The 17,696-nt window shown below is 40.5% G+C and overlaps 2 protein-coding genes across 3 annotated transcripts in view; one reads left to right on the top strand and one right to left on the bottom strand.

Annotated features, from left to right (window-relative positions):
* Positions 1–517: 517 nt before the first annotated feature.
* Positions 518–14,518, bottom strand: LOC124147234. The gene is made up of 6 exons (XM_046517889.2): positions 14,443–14,518; positions 11,561–11,770; positions 9,772–9,987; positions 7,139–7,387; positions 4,703–4,936; positions 518–1,057 (listed from the first exon to the last, which is right to left on the bottom strand). The coding sequence occupies exons 1-6, from the start codon at positions 14,498–14,500 to the stop codon at positions 780–782; spliced, it is 1,245 nt and encodes a 414-aa protein (XP_046373845.2). The 5' UTR covers positions 14,501–14,518; the 3' UTR covers positions 518–779.
* Positions 9,227–17,696, top strand: part of LOC124147233 (protein SERAC1-like) — a 37,353-nt gene continuing 28,883 nt past the window's right edge. The window contains exons 1-2 of one of the 2 annotated variants that reach the window (XM_048381508.1): positions 9,227–9,334; positions 16,349–16,405. In XM_048381508.1, coding sequence (XP_048237465.1) covers positions 16,391–16,405 — 15 coding nt within the window. In that variant the 5' untranslated portion in view covers positions 9,227–9,334; positions 16,349–16,390. Of the gene's footprint in view, positions 9,335–16,066; positions 16,084–16,348; positions 16,406–17,696 lie in introns of those variants that run through there. The other variant, XM_048381509.1, reaches the window with a different exon arrangement.

Here is a 17,696-nt window from a genome sequence, read left to right as displayed (position 1 = left end):
AGAGGCACTATCAAGCCATATTTTGGTAAGTAAAATGTTAAATGTTCTGCCACCTTAGGAGGAATATGGAGCAACATTAGATTCTTCTATGCCTAAACTATCAATATTCTCTCGTCGACTGGATATTCTATATTTTATTTTATTATATATCGTTATGAACGAGGACTGTGATATGATCAGTTCTAAGGTTGTATGTTACGCTTGACCTGACATGATAAGGTTATTGGTCTTCGGGGTACGACGGTGCCAAATTGTTCACAGGGTGAAGAAACGGGTAGTGAAATGATAAATACGTACGCCAAAAGTATATGGGTAAAGTCCTATAAGCATGTTGCACCTGACCAGTACTTACAATTGGTTTAAATGTGAAGAAACGCAGCGTGACGAAGTGAAGCCTGCTTCGATGTGAACAAGACGTGAATTACCAGAGGTCGTTCTAGAGAAATATTCTGCCCACGAATTCCGAAGGGTTATCAGAATCTGAGAAAACATGACACAAAACACGAAAACTTGCAACACTCGTTCACATTTTATTATTGGAATTCATGTCTAAAGTTCAATAATATAAATGACCTGTCACATAGTTCTTTACTCTGCATGTAAAAAGTAATTTAACTACGATGAAATTAGTGCGTGTGTGTGTGTGTGTGTGTGTGTGCTTGTGTAGGGGGAGGGGACATGTGTGTGTGCCTGTGTGCTTGCGTGTGTGGGCGTGCGTGCGTGCGTGCGTGTGTGTGCGCGCGCGTATATGTAACTTGTGTGTCAATATTATATACCATTTACAATACCACCACCAGTTTTTTCTCTGCTGCCCAACAGTGTGCCGGAATGGCCTTGAGTTGTTGTTGGAAAATTTGGTTTCCAGCAGATGACTGCAAACCACAGAGAGTCATGCAAAGCCTGATCGAGGTAACTCCTCGCCCTCTAGCATCATCTGTACAGGAACAACGTGGACCCAGATTAGTTGGTGGATCATTGACCTCGGAATCCTCGTTTTGGTTTCCCCTCATCAGGGAAGTTTCATGTTGTGGTTGTGTTTGAGGGGGACTGGTCGCTCCTAGGACATGAAGAATATACCCTTACACCAACGTGAAGCTTGACGATTTACTTATTTTAGTTGCATATTGAATTATAGACAAGACATTAACAGACAACAACTTTTATAAGATTTTACTCTTTTTTGTGTAAGTATTTCGTATTAATTGTTTCATATAAGATAAATTCGCAGTAAGTTACTAATAATATGGCCTGTTTGATATCCTCGGTTGGCAGTCATGGTGTCTTTCTGAAGGGAAGTTACCAAGGGGAAGCATGATTTAATATTTAAATATTGTAAACAAGATCTGGTATATCTGTGAGATCTAGGACATTCGGGAAAAGGTGGTGTTCTGCTTCCGGTTACACTTTCATGAAATGACAACACTTTGTCATATTTCAAAAAGTCTCCTCAAGGATTCGTGTGAGTGAGTGAGTGAGTGAGTGAGTGGGTGAGTGGGTGAGTATGGGTTTACGCCTCTTTGTAGCAGCTATATAACGGCGGGGGACACCAGAAATGGGCTTCACACATTGTACCCATGTCAGGAATCGAACCCAGGTCTTTGGCTAAAGAGCAAATGCTTTAACCACTATGCTAACCGACCATCTCTCTCAAGGAATCAAGTTTTACGTAGAGACCATTTGTTTGTATTGCACAAGTGCTTTACAGTAGCAACTATCACAATTTTTCTTCAAATACTGTTCCTACTTCAACATTTATCAGTTGGGGCCCGACCACTTGATAGTCTTATCCCCCAAAATAAATTGTCCCAGATGTGGTTGAAAAAAAATAGTTATGCACAGAACATAAAATGGCCGGTCTCCTGGTCCTCAATGATAATCTAGTATCTATTTCATAACTGACAGTAGCTTCAGTGTTGAGTCTTTATTAAATTGTAAATACATATTGCAGGTGAGCTACAGAGCCAATGCGTTCTGTTTTCCGTGAGACACGATGAAATACCCTACAGTGTGTGAGTGAATTGCGTCTTAATGCTGAATTGCAGAAACCTTAAATGACTGGACCTCCCATGCGCCAAAATACCCTATAGCTTTTAGCCTTCAATCAGGCGTGAATAGATGCAAGATAAACACCATTCTGAAGCAACATGACCTGATAATGAAGAAACAAGAACGTCTTATTTGTTTGGTTTGTTTGGTGTTAAACCCCGCACTCAGGAATATTCCAGTTTTATGAACAGATACACACTATTCTGAAGCAACATGACTTGGTAACGAGGAAACAAGTACGTCTGAACACATACACACTATTTTGAAGCAGCATGACTTGGTAACGAGGAAACAAGTACGTCTGAACACATACACACTATTTTGAAGCAGCATGACTTGGTAACGAGGAAACAAGTACGTCTGAACAGAGACACACTATTTTGAAGCAGCATGACTTGGTAACGAGGAAACAAGTACGTCTGAACACATACACACTATTTTGAAGCAGCATGACTTGGTAACGAGGAAACAAGTACGTCTGAACAGAGACACACTATTTTGAAGCAGCATGACTTGGTAACGAAGAAACAAGTACGTCTGAACACATACACACTATTCTGAAGCAGCATGACTTGGCAACGAAGAAACAAGTACGTCTGACCAGATACACATTATTTTGAAGCAACATGACTGGGTAACGCAGAAACAAGTACGTCTGACCAGATACACACTATTCTGAAGCAACATGACCAGATAATGAAGAAACAAGTACATCTAAAAAGATACACACTATTCAGAAGCAACATGACCCCATAATAAAGAAAAAGGTACGTCTGAACAGATACACACTATTCTGAAGCAGCATGACTTGGTAACGCAGAAACAAGTACGTCTGAACAGATACACACTATTTTGAAGCAGCATGACTTGGCAACGAAGAAACAAGTACGATTGACCAAGTATGTCTGACCAGATACACATTATTTTGAAGCAACATGACTGGGTAACGCAGAGACAAGTACGTCTGACCAGATACACATTATTTTGAAGCAACATGACTGGGTAACGCAGAAACAAGTACGTCTGACCAGATACACACTATACTGAAGCAACATGACTGGGTAACGAAGAAACAAGTACGTCCAACCAGATGCACATTTTTTTGAAGCAACATGACTGGGTAACGAAGAAACAAATACGTCTGAACAGATACACACTATTTTGAAGCAGCATGACTTTGCAACGAAGAAACAAGTACGACTGACCAGATACACATTATTTTGAAGCAACATGACTGGGTAACGCAGAGACAAGTACGTCTGACCAGATACACATTATTTTGAAGCAACATGACTTGGTAACGCAGAAACAAGTACGTCTGACCAGATACACACTATACTGAAGCAACATGACTGGGTAACGAAGAAACAAGTACGTCTGAACAGATACACATTATTTTGAAGCAACATGACTGGGTAACGCAGAAACAAGTACGTCTGACCAGATACACACTATTCCGAAGCAACATGACTGGGTAACGAAGAAACAAGTACGCCTGAACAGATACATAGAGAATACTACACTCATTCTCATTAGATACCATTTTTACGAAACGAGTGGACTTTCAATAGTATCTGACCGAGCGAAAGCGAGGTCAGATACCATAGAAAGTTCACGAGTTTCGTAAAAATGGTATCTAACGAGAATGAGTGTGGTATTTTATTTATTACCCACGTTAAAAATATATTTAAGTGTAAATACATAACAACTTTCGTTCGTTGACAGACCAAACTGAAACCGGTTGCAAAATCTGGTTGCGCATGAATATTGATATATGACCAAATATGGGCATTGTCGGAACAGTTAACTTAAAGTGATCTGGTCGTGCTGTCGTGTACGTTCATTCATGAACAACACCTCCCGAAACAGCGCCCCTAAATACGCTTTAAAGGGGACACCGATGGCACAACCGGATCATCCCAAGCAAGTCTCGATATCTGTCCAGATAATTTAGACAGACTTCATTTCACCACGCTTATCCTTTTACGTTAAATCAAATTGAAAGTTGCGAAAGTGGTCGGGTGCGTCCGGCTCAAGGGGACCCTTGCTCTATTGATCGGTAGTCGTACATTGTAAATCGATTTATAGATCTAACGTTAACCTAACCCTAACCCTAACTCTAACCCTACTTGTACTAGTCCGGACCAATGCCATGTTTATACCATATCACTGTTTGACATGAATACCCCATTCAGACTGACTCCGAGCCGACCAGTCCTTGTTTTAGCTGCTTAAAGCCGAGCGCCATGCTTGATAACAACCAGTACCATCTTTTAACGTCTTTTGGTATGAGGAGGACGGGGATCGGACCAACGACCTTCCGCCCTCCCACACTATTCTGAAACAACTTGACTGAATAATAAAGAATCAAGTAGATCTGGACAAATACACAGTTTCACTATTCTGAGTGAGTGAGTGAGTGAGTGAGTATGGTTTTACGCCGCTTTTAGCAATATTCCAGCAATATCACGGCGGGGGACACCAGAAATGGGCTTCACACATTGTACCCATGTACCTTTAACCACTAGGCTACCCGACCGCCCCTTCACTATTCTGAAACAACTTCACTAGGTATATAGAAACGAGTACAAACTATCCTGAAAAACTTGACTGGATAATGAAGACTTGAAATGGATAAATTGTCTTTGAATCTCACCGGTCCTTTGTGGGATGCCGAAAACATAAACGTCACACAGTCCCAAGCAGTCGTCCTTCAACTTGGTGTTTTTCATTTTCCTCAGTCGGACGTATCTGCCAATGATTGGCCTCAGGCAGTCGAATTCCACCTCTTGAGTGATGTCTCCTTCGAGGTAAAAACAAAAAAAGCCCGGTTGTGAAGGGTTTCCAGGGTCCTCACTGAGCACCTCAACCGTAGTGTTGTAAGGCCTCCCTGGTACAATCATACAGATAATGATGAAACACTCACATGACAAATCGTTAACTACAAGTCAAAAGGACTCACTGTTCTTAAACTTAGCACATGTTGTATGTGGGGTTACACTTTGTTAGTTAAGTACAAATTCTAATACTTTTGGGGGTTGATTCCCATCCGGGATTCGAACCCATACACACTGGTGATTAGGTGCCTCACGCTAAGAGAGTGGGTTCCAAATGTATTCTTTACTAAGAAAGTGTAAAACCAAATAAACTGAGGGGCACAAGAAAAAATACTGAGGTTGTTTTTTCTGTAATTGAAAATTGAAAGAAGTGGTGTTAAATTTGATATTGTCTATTTCACCACCACTCATTCCAGCAACAGTTTGTAAAAAGTAATCTGTGGATGGGTAATGTTTTGTAAATAAACATTGGTTCAATGAAGATCTGGGTAAGAAATGAATTGACCACATGACCCCACCATTTTTTGCTGAAAAAGCACAATTATTTATTTTTAAAGATGAGATGTCTAACATACCCACAAGCAATTGTGTATTATGCGAATTCCTTTTTTTAATTATTAAAGGTTTTAATTGAAAATCAAACATATGATATAATCAACTGAGAGATGTGTTTTCTTTTGTTCTTCAGTTTATAACATTTGTTACATGTGATCACTTTCTAAACGGCATTGTCTAGTCGTGTATTAACTGTTCACATTCAGTGATCACGGTTTGAGAATAAACAAGAAATGGAAAAGGACCCTAATAATTTTGTTAATCGCTTAATACTTTCAGGTCCAAATGATAGAGAGCCAAAGGTCGGTGGTTCGATTCCGGTCGGGTAACAACAAAGACGCTAAAATATGGTACTTTCAGTTTTCCTGCTTGGCGCTTCGGAGTCTGAGTGGGGTTATTCATGTTTATAGAAAAACTTTATGTTTCAGTCAGGTGATGAACTGGCAATCTAGTAAAAAATAATAATCATTAATTTTATTTTGATTATTCGCTTCTCAGTAGCCACAAGACCCAGAGAGTTCATCTTTATTACGATTATTAGAACCACATAGTAGGACATACATTTCTCAGTCGCATAAGACCCTTTAATCTTCAGCTGAAAAGATATTCCTCATCTGTGGTCAGTATTAGAGCATCATTTTCTCATAAACGAAATACACAGATGTTTTTGGTAGATATGAAGCACAACAGTGCATTTAATCATCTCGTTTAGATTGAAAATAGGGTATTAATTTTCAGTGTGTTAAGATTATTTAGTTACTATCACATCCGATCAGACCCTGTGTTAAAGTTTCCGAAAGATCTTGCAAATAAAACTGTACCAAATAAGTGATGCATGACAATTACATACTTTATAAATAGTGTACTGTAACGATTTTGGTTTAAAAGTTTAACAAACATATACATTGATGTCATATTGCAGTCTTGGTGCAAAAATATCTCTGTACGAGACATGTATGTGAAACAGGGCGTTGACTGTGAGGGACAGCATACATGTTTATCCTTGAGTCAATGCAACTTTTTAATCTTCGAAAGGATGATTTGCATTGTAATAATGTTTGCCATAAATTCAGCTACGCTTGTCACTGTTATCCTTCGATAAATACACAAAGAATTAAAAACAACCCTTAAATGGATGACGTCAAATGATTTCATGCTTAATGACCCTGGGTAGCAGAATGTGAATGAATTGCAGAATTTTAAAGGGTATCCATTTCAAATCGCGCGTTATTTTAAAATTTGGCTATAGATTAAAAAAGTGGTCAAGAAAAATCGGGCAAAGTCCGAAAGATTTTCAAGTCCCAACCCATTTAAAAACGTTTTACAACTAATCATATTGCAGCACACATTCCTATTTAACAACGTTTTACAACCAATCATATTGCAGCACACATTCCTATATAACAAGGTTTTACAACCAATCATATTGCTGCACACATTCCTATATAACAAGGTTTTACAACCAATCATATTGCTGCACACATTCCTATTTAACAACGTTTTACAACCAATCATATTGCTGCACACATTCCTATGTAACAACGTCTTACAACTAATCATATTGCAGCACACATTCCTATTTAACAACGTCTTACAACCAATCATATTGCAGCACACATTCCTATTACTTTTACAATAAGGCTTATAACGTGAATGTATGCTCAATGTTTATTATCATACACAGTATTAACCTGGCTTACCATAAAGAAACAGATGTATTATTCGGAGACCATGGACTTGGCACATTTGACCCAGATCCACAAACCACCACGGTTCGGCATCCAGAAACATAGTTGCAGCCCACGTACATTTCCCCGAAGCATACACAGAGTCCATTGTGTCTCGACCATCGACTGTTAGTGCGGGTTTGAGGATATTTATTTTGAACGCAGTACTCATTTTCACTGGTTTACCGAGTGCAAGGTTGTCGTACTTCCCTGCAGATTTGGCTATTTAAGAAAGAGAAACAGATGTAACTAGAAACGTGTTTGCAAGTTCCTTGTCCAAAAACAGTCGTCGCTGTCATTTCTGGAAGGCCCCAGAAATCATTATATACCACCACGCATTTTCAGTCTCATGTCATTATCTCTTGTTTTGAGAAATGCACGTCCACTTCAAACTCACACCAAATTAATGTACCTTGTCTCCATCTAACATAATGAGGAACCTAAAGGCATTCCACACTGATCAACTCAACACTAATTACATCAGTTCTTGATTGGGCCTAAATGCAGTGCTGTACAATTTGAAACCCTAAGTCCCAGTTCTCTGACTACCTTCATACGAAAGCTGTCATATGCAGCGCGACTCTAACGCAGAATGTCCAGTATCTCCCGCTACCTCCTGCCGGGCAAAGGAACGTCTTCATCCATGTTTGATTGTAGCTAAACATGACTAAGTGAGTGAGTTGGGTTTTACGCCGCTTTTAACAATATTCCAGTTATATCGCGGTGTGTCAGCTTAATGTGGGAGGAAAGCCCGAAGTGATGCAGGTCTCAGACGTTTCCCACTTCAGTGAAACCCACGAGCACGGGTATGGTCCTGACAAACCTAGAAACATAATTAGGGTGAACCGGGATTCGTACCCACAATCATAGGTTTTTGGCGTGCCCAAGGGACGCAACTCTGCACAGCGAATCGCGGCGCCTAAGACGACCGGGCCACCCATGCCCCCAGCTAAACATGACACAAACAATGAAGTATATTTGTTGGTGATGTATTTGATATTTGTGCTTTGAACCTTAAGTTTGCAGTGTTTCGGTGATTGTTTTCAGCTTAGTAACGTGTTGATAACCTTTGTAATTTTTTAGTTAAATCTAGTTCAGTGTATACTTTCATTTGCTCTGCAGTAAAATTGGTATGTATTTCCAGTTTTAAAAAGTATTGGCATTGACCCTCAGTTTCAGCCAATCACTTACTTCAACTTTCTTGTTGAGACCATGCTGCTATCTTCAACAGACACATTAAAACGATATGTGAGTTGAACTATACCTGGCAAACCCGAGTGGGGAGCCGGTTTAGCAACCTATGCTGGTCGCACGAGGCGATCAAAATGATAGTATGGTCCATCCTCTATATGTCCAGGGCTTGCATTTCAGTAAACCTTCCCCAACCCCTGAACCCATCCACAAGGGTTTATGGAACTTGAATGACCTGCCCCTGATTTCCCTTAGCCAATTTGATAGGCTACGCTACTACGTCTAACGAACCAATCACTATGCGAGTTACAAACCAGTCTCAATGTTTGATTGGAGATATGAACACTCTTGCGGCCAGTCCTATTGATTACGATGTTGAAAAGTAACTGGCACGCTTGAGAAATCCTTCAAAAATCTTTTGGACGGAAAGGATGTCTTCACCTCCATAAAAAATGTCAGTGGCTTTGCTTTCTCGGCAATACGAGTTACCTCCCTTACCCAAGTCAAGTAGGTCATTTGAGATCGCGAACACATTGTGGGTGGGTCCAGGGGTCAGAGAAGGTTACCGAAACACGAGTAATGAACATGTAGAGGATGAGGATGGTCTGGTTGGGTGACTTGGTTGAAAGGTGTACTTGTTCCCCGATGGCGTGGATCGTTGCTCACAATATCGATCACTTGATTGTCTGGTCCAGACTCGATTATTTCCAGGCCGCGGTTATACGGCTTGGACTTGAAAATTGGATTTGATCAAAACGTTATCAAAACCTTACTCGGCTGAATGTAATCGCCGAAACACTGCAAACTTAACGTTCAAAACATACAATGATACCCGTATCAAATACATCATTTGTTGAATAACCTTTTCATGTTTGTTACATTTTAGCCACCATCAAACATTGATGTACACTTTAGTTTGCCCGGCAGTATATATCCACTACATGTTAAGACATACCCAGCGGAGACGCAGTGACAATGGTAAGCATACATTACGAGTGACCCTCGCGGAGGCCGTTACGTTATACATATATCACGCAAGAACTGTAAACAAGTCATGATCAATGTTGTTTTACACCGCACGCAACACTATTCCAACTACGTGGGCTGTAAATGACACGTTATCAACCAAGTCACTGAGCCGTTGTCTCTAACTTGGATGTGTCGAATACCCGGTTGTGTCGAACTTACAGTCTGGCCCCGACGAACTCTCACAATATCTATACCTCAAGTTATGGCTCCAAGAGTTAAAAATAAGTTAAAACGTGCTCTGTAAGGTCGAACTCAATATGTTTGAAAAACACAATAATTTAGAACTTATATCAAGCATAGTGGCCTGGACGGTTGATTTGTCTGAATAACGTGTTTATATATAAAATATGTTAGAATAGGGTATTCAATATATATAGCACACTCACAGATTTCATAGTGGAATGAGTTTCCCATTACAAGAACCTCGTAAAGGGTTAGGCGTACTTGATGATGTATATCCAAAACAACGTATCTCCCAGATTCGATACAGACGCCCGTCCATTGCGGTCCATGCAACGTTCCTGTAGAGCATCTACGGCCTTGGCGTGCACGTATATCATAGGTGTTATTGTATACAGTTATCTGAACCTTTGCAGGTGCCCCTGCAATGATATATAATGTATATTATTCCTGTGCAAAATAGCGACAGAACATTTTCAAAACAAGAGTCAAACAATATGTTTTGGGCCCATTACACATTCATGTTTAGAACATCCACCATGCACATTGTAGGTTTTATTTTTTTAGACCCGAGGAGGATATTTGTTCCAGCATTTTCGCATACAAATTAACCGCATTATTGACGTTCATACACTACATTTCATAAGTAACTTCTCCTATTTTCGCATACAAATTAACCGCATTATTGACTTCATACACTACATTTCATAAGTAACTTCCCCTATTTTCGCATACAAATTAACCGCATTATTTACGTTCATACACTACATTTCATAATTTACTTCCCCTATTTTCGCATACAAATTAACCGCATTATTGACGTTCATACACTACATTTCATAAGTAACTTCCCCTATTTTCGCATACAAATTAACCGCATTATTTACGTTCATACACTACATTTCATAAGTAACTTCTCCTATTTTCGCATACAAATTAACCGCATTATTGACGTTCATACACTACATTTCATAAGTAACTTCCCCTATTTTCGCATACAAATTAACCGCATTATTGACGTTCATACACTACATTTCATAAGTAACTTCCCCTATTTTCGCATACAAATTAACCGCATTATTGACGTTCATACACTACATTTCATAAGTAACTTCCCCTATTTTCGCATACAAATTACCCGCTTTATTGACGTTCATTCACTACATTTCATAAGTGACTTCCCCTATTTCCCGAACATTTCGCGAAATTTTCTCGCCACTATTGCGGCACTAACGCGGAATTATCGCGCCACCTTTGAGCCATTAACGCGAAACTATTGCGCCACTTTCGAGACACTTTCGCGATAACATTTTACAAGATCGCGGCACTTTCGCGACACTTTCACGGCACTATCGCGCCACTTTCACGCCACTATCGCGCCACTTTAACGCCACTATCGCGACACTTTCGAAACAGAATAGTCACGCTATCTTGTGACAGTTGTGCTAAATGTACGGTACAATATATTGTATTTTTCCTTGACTGATTTTGAGTTACGTTTTCCATGGCATGCTTCTCTGCATTATTTAAGATCACTTTATTTAGACTGCAAATGTAAGGTGATCTTGTAGTCATGACTCCAATCACAAATACTCGTACACACATTAGCCGAGGTGATTTTCACGGCAACAAATAAGATAGAACAGAATCAAACACTATCATGTGTCGGCCAAAATGACCGTCAGGAAACCTCATAACCAACTAATGTTTTGTGTATGTCTAGTATCCCATAATGTTTCGTGATAAGTTCCATTCTGAATATAATGTGAAATACAAATGTATGACCGACTACATCCCCCTTCCACCCTAGGAATATTCTTGCCGTGAGATGCGACTACGTGGATTGGGTGGATGGTTACCAGCTTGATATCATGCCAAGCGGTGTGGTACGATGCTCATGATATCAACCACAAATCAGCTAGTGCAGACTCGATTATTCCCAGGCCGCCGGTTATAGTTTCATATCAATACAATAATCACACATGCATATCTTACTCTTGGGCATTTTCTTCAGGGCGAGAATTACTGTAGATATTTGGCAGCGGTTGCCAAGGTCCACGCGCCACACAAATGATCCTCCGTTGGACATGAATGCAGGGTTCCTTTTCGTTGTCCCATCAACGGTGAAAGGAACAGGTTTGGGGGGGAAGCGGTCCCGGTTTATTGTCGCCTTCTTGTCATGCGCTAGGTTGTGGAACATCTCTCCTAAAAGGATGAAAGATCTATGAGCAGCATCCTAAAAGGATGTAAATAACATACTATAGGCATTACACGATAACTTGGATCATGAGGATGAAGACGGCGCCAAGACACTACGTATCACACCCACCAGTTGATGCAAGTAGCTATACTGTCATAAAACGCACATATGCAACCCCGAAGGTGAAACAAATTGTAATTTGCTTGAGGTACCTTCAGAATCAGGAATTAGAACATGACACATTTGCGTTTTAATACATTTGTATTATACGACTAGTAAAAGAATATCATGAAAACAGAACTAGTAATATGTCTTTACAATGATGACTTTTGTAACATTTGGTATAGTTTTCAAGGCACAAGAGGTATAAAGTTGTTACAATCATAGTGGCATACATGATACATATTTAAAAGTTGAACTGAATGGCATACAAACTCTTTTGTTGGCTCATCCTATGTTAGCAACAGCGTATGTTGCATTGTCTAGACTTGAAAGAACAATTATAGCAGTGACAATGGCTGAACGAAATGGCATAAAAATATGCTTTGCGTATCTACATTGATAAATGAACACACAATGCGATTTAGAAACCAAAAAAGTACGAGAATCAGTTCTTTACTAAGAAAGTGTTTCCCAAATATAACATTTGTTACTTTTGACCACTTTCTAAATGTACTTCTCCCAAAGAAAGGTGAATTCATTTATCCCAAAAACACCCGCCATATTACTTGTCTGAATACACAAAACAAACTATTTACAGGGTGTCTTACAGATCTTATGTCATCATACTTCGCTTCCAAAGACATTGTTTGCATAGACAGAAAGGAGGCAGAAAGGGATATGGTCGGTTGTAGGGATGAATTGCTGGTTAAAACATTATCCTTGAAGAGATTAAAACTTACCACCGTAACCCTTAATGTGTTGAATAGACTAGATAAAAGCTTATGATTCTGTCCCTAAAGGAAAAGAATGTGAAGTCACTGGAATGTATTGACCTCCCCGAGCGACTACTTGGTTTACTCAAGTCTTGAATGAGTTGCTGGTCAACTCAACTTGAGACGTATTCGCAGGGGCAGGTGGTGATTACGGAACCCATTCCAATTAGAAGAGGAATATTCAGCGTTATCCCTTTCCTCCTTTTCTTTCCTCTTTGCCACTTAAACACTTCAAGCTTGTTGCTAAGCAAAGAGGAAGGTTATCATCCTGGACCTCCTCAGCACAGATCCCCAACACCCCTTACTCACCTCCTTTACATGGATGACCTTGAGCTTATTGCCAATGGAGGCTCAACACTAATAAATCCAGAATATCCTTGTCGAGTCCTTTTCTTATGACATGGGCATGTACTTTGGACTCGACAAGTGCAACATTCTTCATCTGAAACGTGGCAAGGTGAAGAGGGGGGATCAGTCAGTTTACTTGGAGAAGGAGTTATTGACCATCTCGTGGAAGGTCAGGCCTATACGTCCTTTGGGAATGCAGATTAGGGACAAACTCCAGAATGCCCATATCAAGGAAACACTTCGGGCAGAGTACAAATGTAGACATAAGAAAATCTGGAGTTCAGAGCTAAACGCTCGCAATAAAGTCAAAACCACAAATACTTATGCTGTAGCCGCCCTTTCATATTCTTTTGGTGTTGTTGATTGGACGAAACAAGAAATTCACGGTATTGACACCTTCAGACGAAGAACCATGCCAAACATTAGATCCCACCCCTATCTCGTCCCCCAATCACTTATATGTACCAATTATAATGGTAAGACGTGGTTTGATTAACGTGGAGGCTCTTCGTGATAGAATTGTACTGTGCATTTTTGCACACATTTATTTGTCTGATGATCCTCTTGTGAAGCATGTCAAGACTCATGATGAAAACAAGGCATTCAACAGTTTTCTTAAACGAGCCAAGGATGTGAACCATAATCTCAATGTCAGTGCTAATTTTGTTGACCAGTGTCAACCAAGCGAAATGCCATGTCAAATCGGCCCAGGCTAAGTTTTTCAAGGAGAGGCTATCTGAACGACCACTGCATCGAGTGTATGTGCAGTGTGTTGAGATGATCAGCAACCCTGCAGAGTCCTTCGCTTGGACTATACAAAATTCTTTGGAATAGGTCCGTATGCAGCCTCAGGCCTATCAAGGCCAACAAAGTTGATCTTGTATTTTTTGATAAATCCAATGAAATCATTTATATAATTGAACTTTCTGTCCCTTTTGACAATAATGTGATTGACAAGATTCAGGAAAAACATGGCAAATATGCGGACCTCGCTTTCAAATGTCACGCTTGCATCCCAAGTACCAAGTTGTCCGACTCCCATTGTTCTCGGTGCCTTAGGTTTGGTACCTCCTAATCTGTTGGCTGACATTGGGGGCGTACCCGGATTTGCTGCCAAGAATACAGCCCTCCTGACAATCTTGGAAATGCTGAAGGCTGCAGTGTTGGGGAGTCTTCACATTCTCCGAAAAGTTCTTGGTTGGTTTGACTAGGCAGCGCTTCCTGGGAGAAGTCCCATTCGCTTTCTGGGCTGCGTGTAGAGGGGGCAAGGGCCCTGAGCTGATGATGAGCCTAACTAGCCTGACCGTGCCAGGATCACCCGAACCCTCTTTGCTGCATGTTTCTATTTTAATCTGTACATAATAATAAGCATAATAATAGTAAAACTGTTCTACCTGCAAAGACCTCAATCAGCATGAGCATATGCAGCCCAAGTCCGGAGAAGGCCAGCATCCTGTGTGACACACAGAATACCAACACTGCCTGGAGGGCGCGCTGAGTAACAACGGTAAAAGTCAAGACGAGTAACGTTGTACCGAGACCAATTATTCAATTATTTAAGATAATTTTGAAATAGTATCAGGTTCATTGTACTATTGAAATAATCAGTAAAACACATCTACGGAAAACAATAGATACAATCAATAGTTTATGGTTTAAAGTTTCAAACAGTCGAACATTAGTGTTGATTATTAATGAATTATGGTTAAAATTATCTTTAAAGAGAACACTGAATATTTCATGTTAATGCTTTGACATGGGTCGTGGAATTACGATAGTGGTATTCTGTGAAACTGATCTACATGTATTTTGTTTCCTGTAAGCAGTACCGCCCGGACGAAGATCGGTGGTACGATCCCTGTCATAGTAAAAGACGTTAAGCGACTCACTATACTTGTTAATCTGTCTGACGCTTGGCCTTAAGGGTCTGCTCGGAGTCAGTATATTGTGTCTGAGTGGGGTATTCATGTTAAACTGCGATATGGTATCTCATTGGTCTCGCAATATAAAGCCGGCAGAGGTCGACTAGAGCAAGCAGCCACACACGCACACACGAGCGCGCGCGCGCAAACACACACACACACACACACACACACACACACACGTGGATGCACGTCGCTGTACAGTGTAATAATCTTGAACTTGAATTATTACTATCATCATGATCACCATCATCACCCTCATTATTATGTACAGATTAAAATGAAAACTGCAGCAAAGAGGGTTCGGGTGATCCTGGCACGGTCAGGCTGGTTAGGCTCATCATCAGCTCAGGGCCCTTGCCCCCTCTACACGCAGCCCAGACAGCGAATGGGACTTCTCCCAGGAAGCGCTGCCCAGTCAAACCCACCAAGAACTTTTCGGAGAATGTGAAGACTCCCCAACACTGCAGCCTTCTGCATTACCCAGATTGTCAGAAGGGCTGTATTCCTCCTAGCAAACCAGGGCACTCCCCCAATGTCAGTCAACAGACTGGGAGGTACTAAACCTAAGGCACCGAGTACAATTGGGAGTCCGACAACTTGGTACTTGGGATGCAAGCGTGACATCTCGAAAGCGAGGTCCGCATATTTGCCATGTTTTTCCTAAATCTTGTCAATCACATAAGAGTCAAAAGGGACAGAAAGTTCAATAATATAAATGATTTCATTGGATTTATCAAAAAATACAAGATCAGGTTTGTTGGCCTAACAGGTGACTATGCTTGTCGTAAGAGGCGACTAACGGGATCGGGTGGTCAGGCTCGCTGACTTGGTTGATGCAATGTATCTATCCCTTTTGCGATGATCGATGCTCATGGGACATGTCAATCGCTTGATTTTCTGAACCAGACTCGATTATTTACAAATGTCATAGAGCTGGAATATTAGTGAGTACGGCGTTAAACAACATGGGTTGCTGAAGCTTTTAAATAATCGAGTCTTAACCAGACAATCCTCTGCATAAATATGTTGATAAAATTAATTTGCTTTCAATATTTAGCGGTGTGTACTAAACATGTTGCTCTTGTTACCTCCCTTTGTAAACAATCCTCAGTGAGTATGAGTGTCAGATTTTTCGTCGTAGTGTATTTTCAAGCTGTTGTTTGGCAGATTATATACCTTACAGTCATTATTGTATAGCGTACGAACCAGTCGAGAGTTATCTAGATATTGTCAGGATAATAGGTGCATGCTATCTTACTCTGCTAAATAGTTGTCGCTCACAATGTCAGTCCCCCAGTTTTCGCACGTTATTATCCATAAATGATTAAGTCTACTTAATTAATATTTTCTTGTTTATTTTTGCCTTTCCTTTCAGTCACGCAACATGTCTTTGAGTCACCTTAACACCAGATTCTGAATGAAGACGTTACAGGTATCGAATTTCAACTTATATGAATCTCAGAGAGTGAATACCAACACTTATAGCCCTAATCCAGTAATTTCTTGATAGAACGTTGTCGGGTATTACAGCTAACAATATATCCCATCTAATTTGTGCTATGTTTCATAACATGAAATAATAATTAATACATACAACAAACCTTTTCAATGTGAATCATATTCACACGCAAGACCAGTAAATACATGTAGTCCTGCAAACCTGTTGGAGAGAGGCCGGTATTTGACGTTGTCAACTTTATATATGTTTTACTCTTGTCAGTTCCGCCAAACACCAGTGTCGGGCTATTCCGAACACATGTTTCCGCTATTCCAAACACCAGTGTCGGGCTATTCCGAACACATGTTTCCGCTATGCCAAACACCAGTGTCGTGCTATTCCGAACACATGTTTCCGCTATTCCAAACACCAGTGTCGTGCTATTCCGAACACATGTTTCCGCTATGCCAAACACCAGTGTCGGGCTATTCCGAACACATGTTTCCGCTATTCCAAACACCAGTGTCGGGCTATTCCGAACACATGTTTCCGCTATTCCAAACACCAGTGTCGGGCTATTCCGAACACATGTTTCCACTATTCCAAACACCAGTGTCGGGCTATTCCGAACACATGTTTCCGCTATTCCAAACACCAGTGTCAGGCTATTCCGAACACATGTTTCCGCTATTCCCAACACCAGTGTCGTGCTATTCCGAACACATGTTTCCGCTATTCCAAACACCAGTGTCGGGCTATTCCGAACACATGTTTCCGCTATTCCAAACACCAGTGTCGGGCTATTCCGAACACATGTTTCCGCTATTCCAAACACCAGTGTCGGGCTATTCCGAACACATGTTTCTGCTATTCCGAACACATGTTTCCACTATTCCGAACACAAGTGTCGGGCTATTCCGAACACACGTTTCCACTATTCCATGACAAGTTGTTCATATTAATGAAGCTCTGAGGCGCAGAGCTTTGTAGACATAAGTGGCTCACTATTGCAGAGTAGGTGCATTCATTGACGGCTTTAACATGTTAAACTTATGTTTGGATAGATTTACATAGAATTTCTGAGGTGTGTACTTATATCTCAAATTATTATATACATTGCATATTAGAATAAAATCTGTCTGCTTTAGGCACTTTAATATATCTCCATTCTGAGCTGGTGTGAGCAGCATATCAACTGAGCAGGTGCAACCCTAAGTTTGGAAATGGACAACTCTTCTATATAAGTTACTAGGCCAACTCAGGTTTTAGATTGAATATATGATTG

This window comes from Haliotis rufescens, unplaced genomic scaffold, assembly GCF_023055435.1.
Source record: "Haliotis rufescens isolate VD_foot unplaced genomic scaffold, xgHalRufe1.0.p SCAF_39, whole genome shotgun sequence".
NCBI lineage: Eukaryota > Metazoa > Mollusca > Gastropoda > Lepetellida > Haliotidae > Haliotis > Haliotis rufescens.
Note: the sequence above shows the minus strand (reverse complement) of the source record. Positions and strands in the feature narration are given on the sequence as shown.

Excerpts from the sequence above, each read along its gene's own strand:
- LOC124147234 (XM_046517889.2), bottom strand. The coding sequence starts at position 14,500 with ATGCTGGCCTTCTCCGGACTTGGGCTGCATATGCTCATGCTGATTGAG. Across the intron at positions 11,771-14,442 it reads GCTGATTGAGGTCTTTGCAG|GAGAGATGTTCCACAACCTA; the intron begins GTAGAACAGTTT and ends TCATCCTTTTAG. Across the intron at positions 9,988-11,560 it reads CCTGAAGAAAATGCCCAAGA|GGGCACCTGCAAAGGTTCAG; the intron begins GTAAGATATGCA and ends ATATCATTGCAG.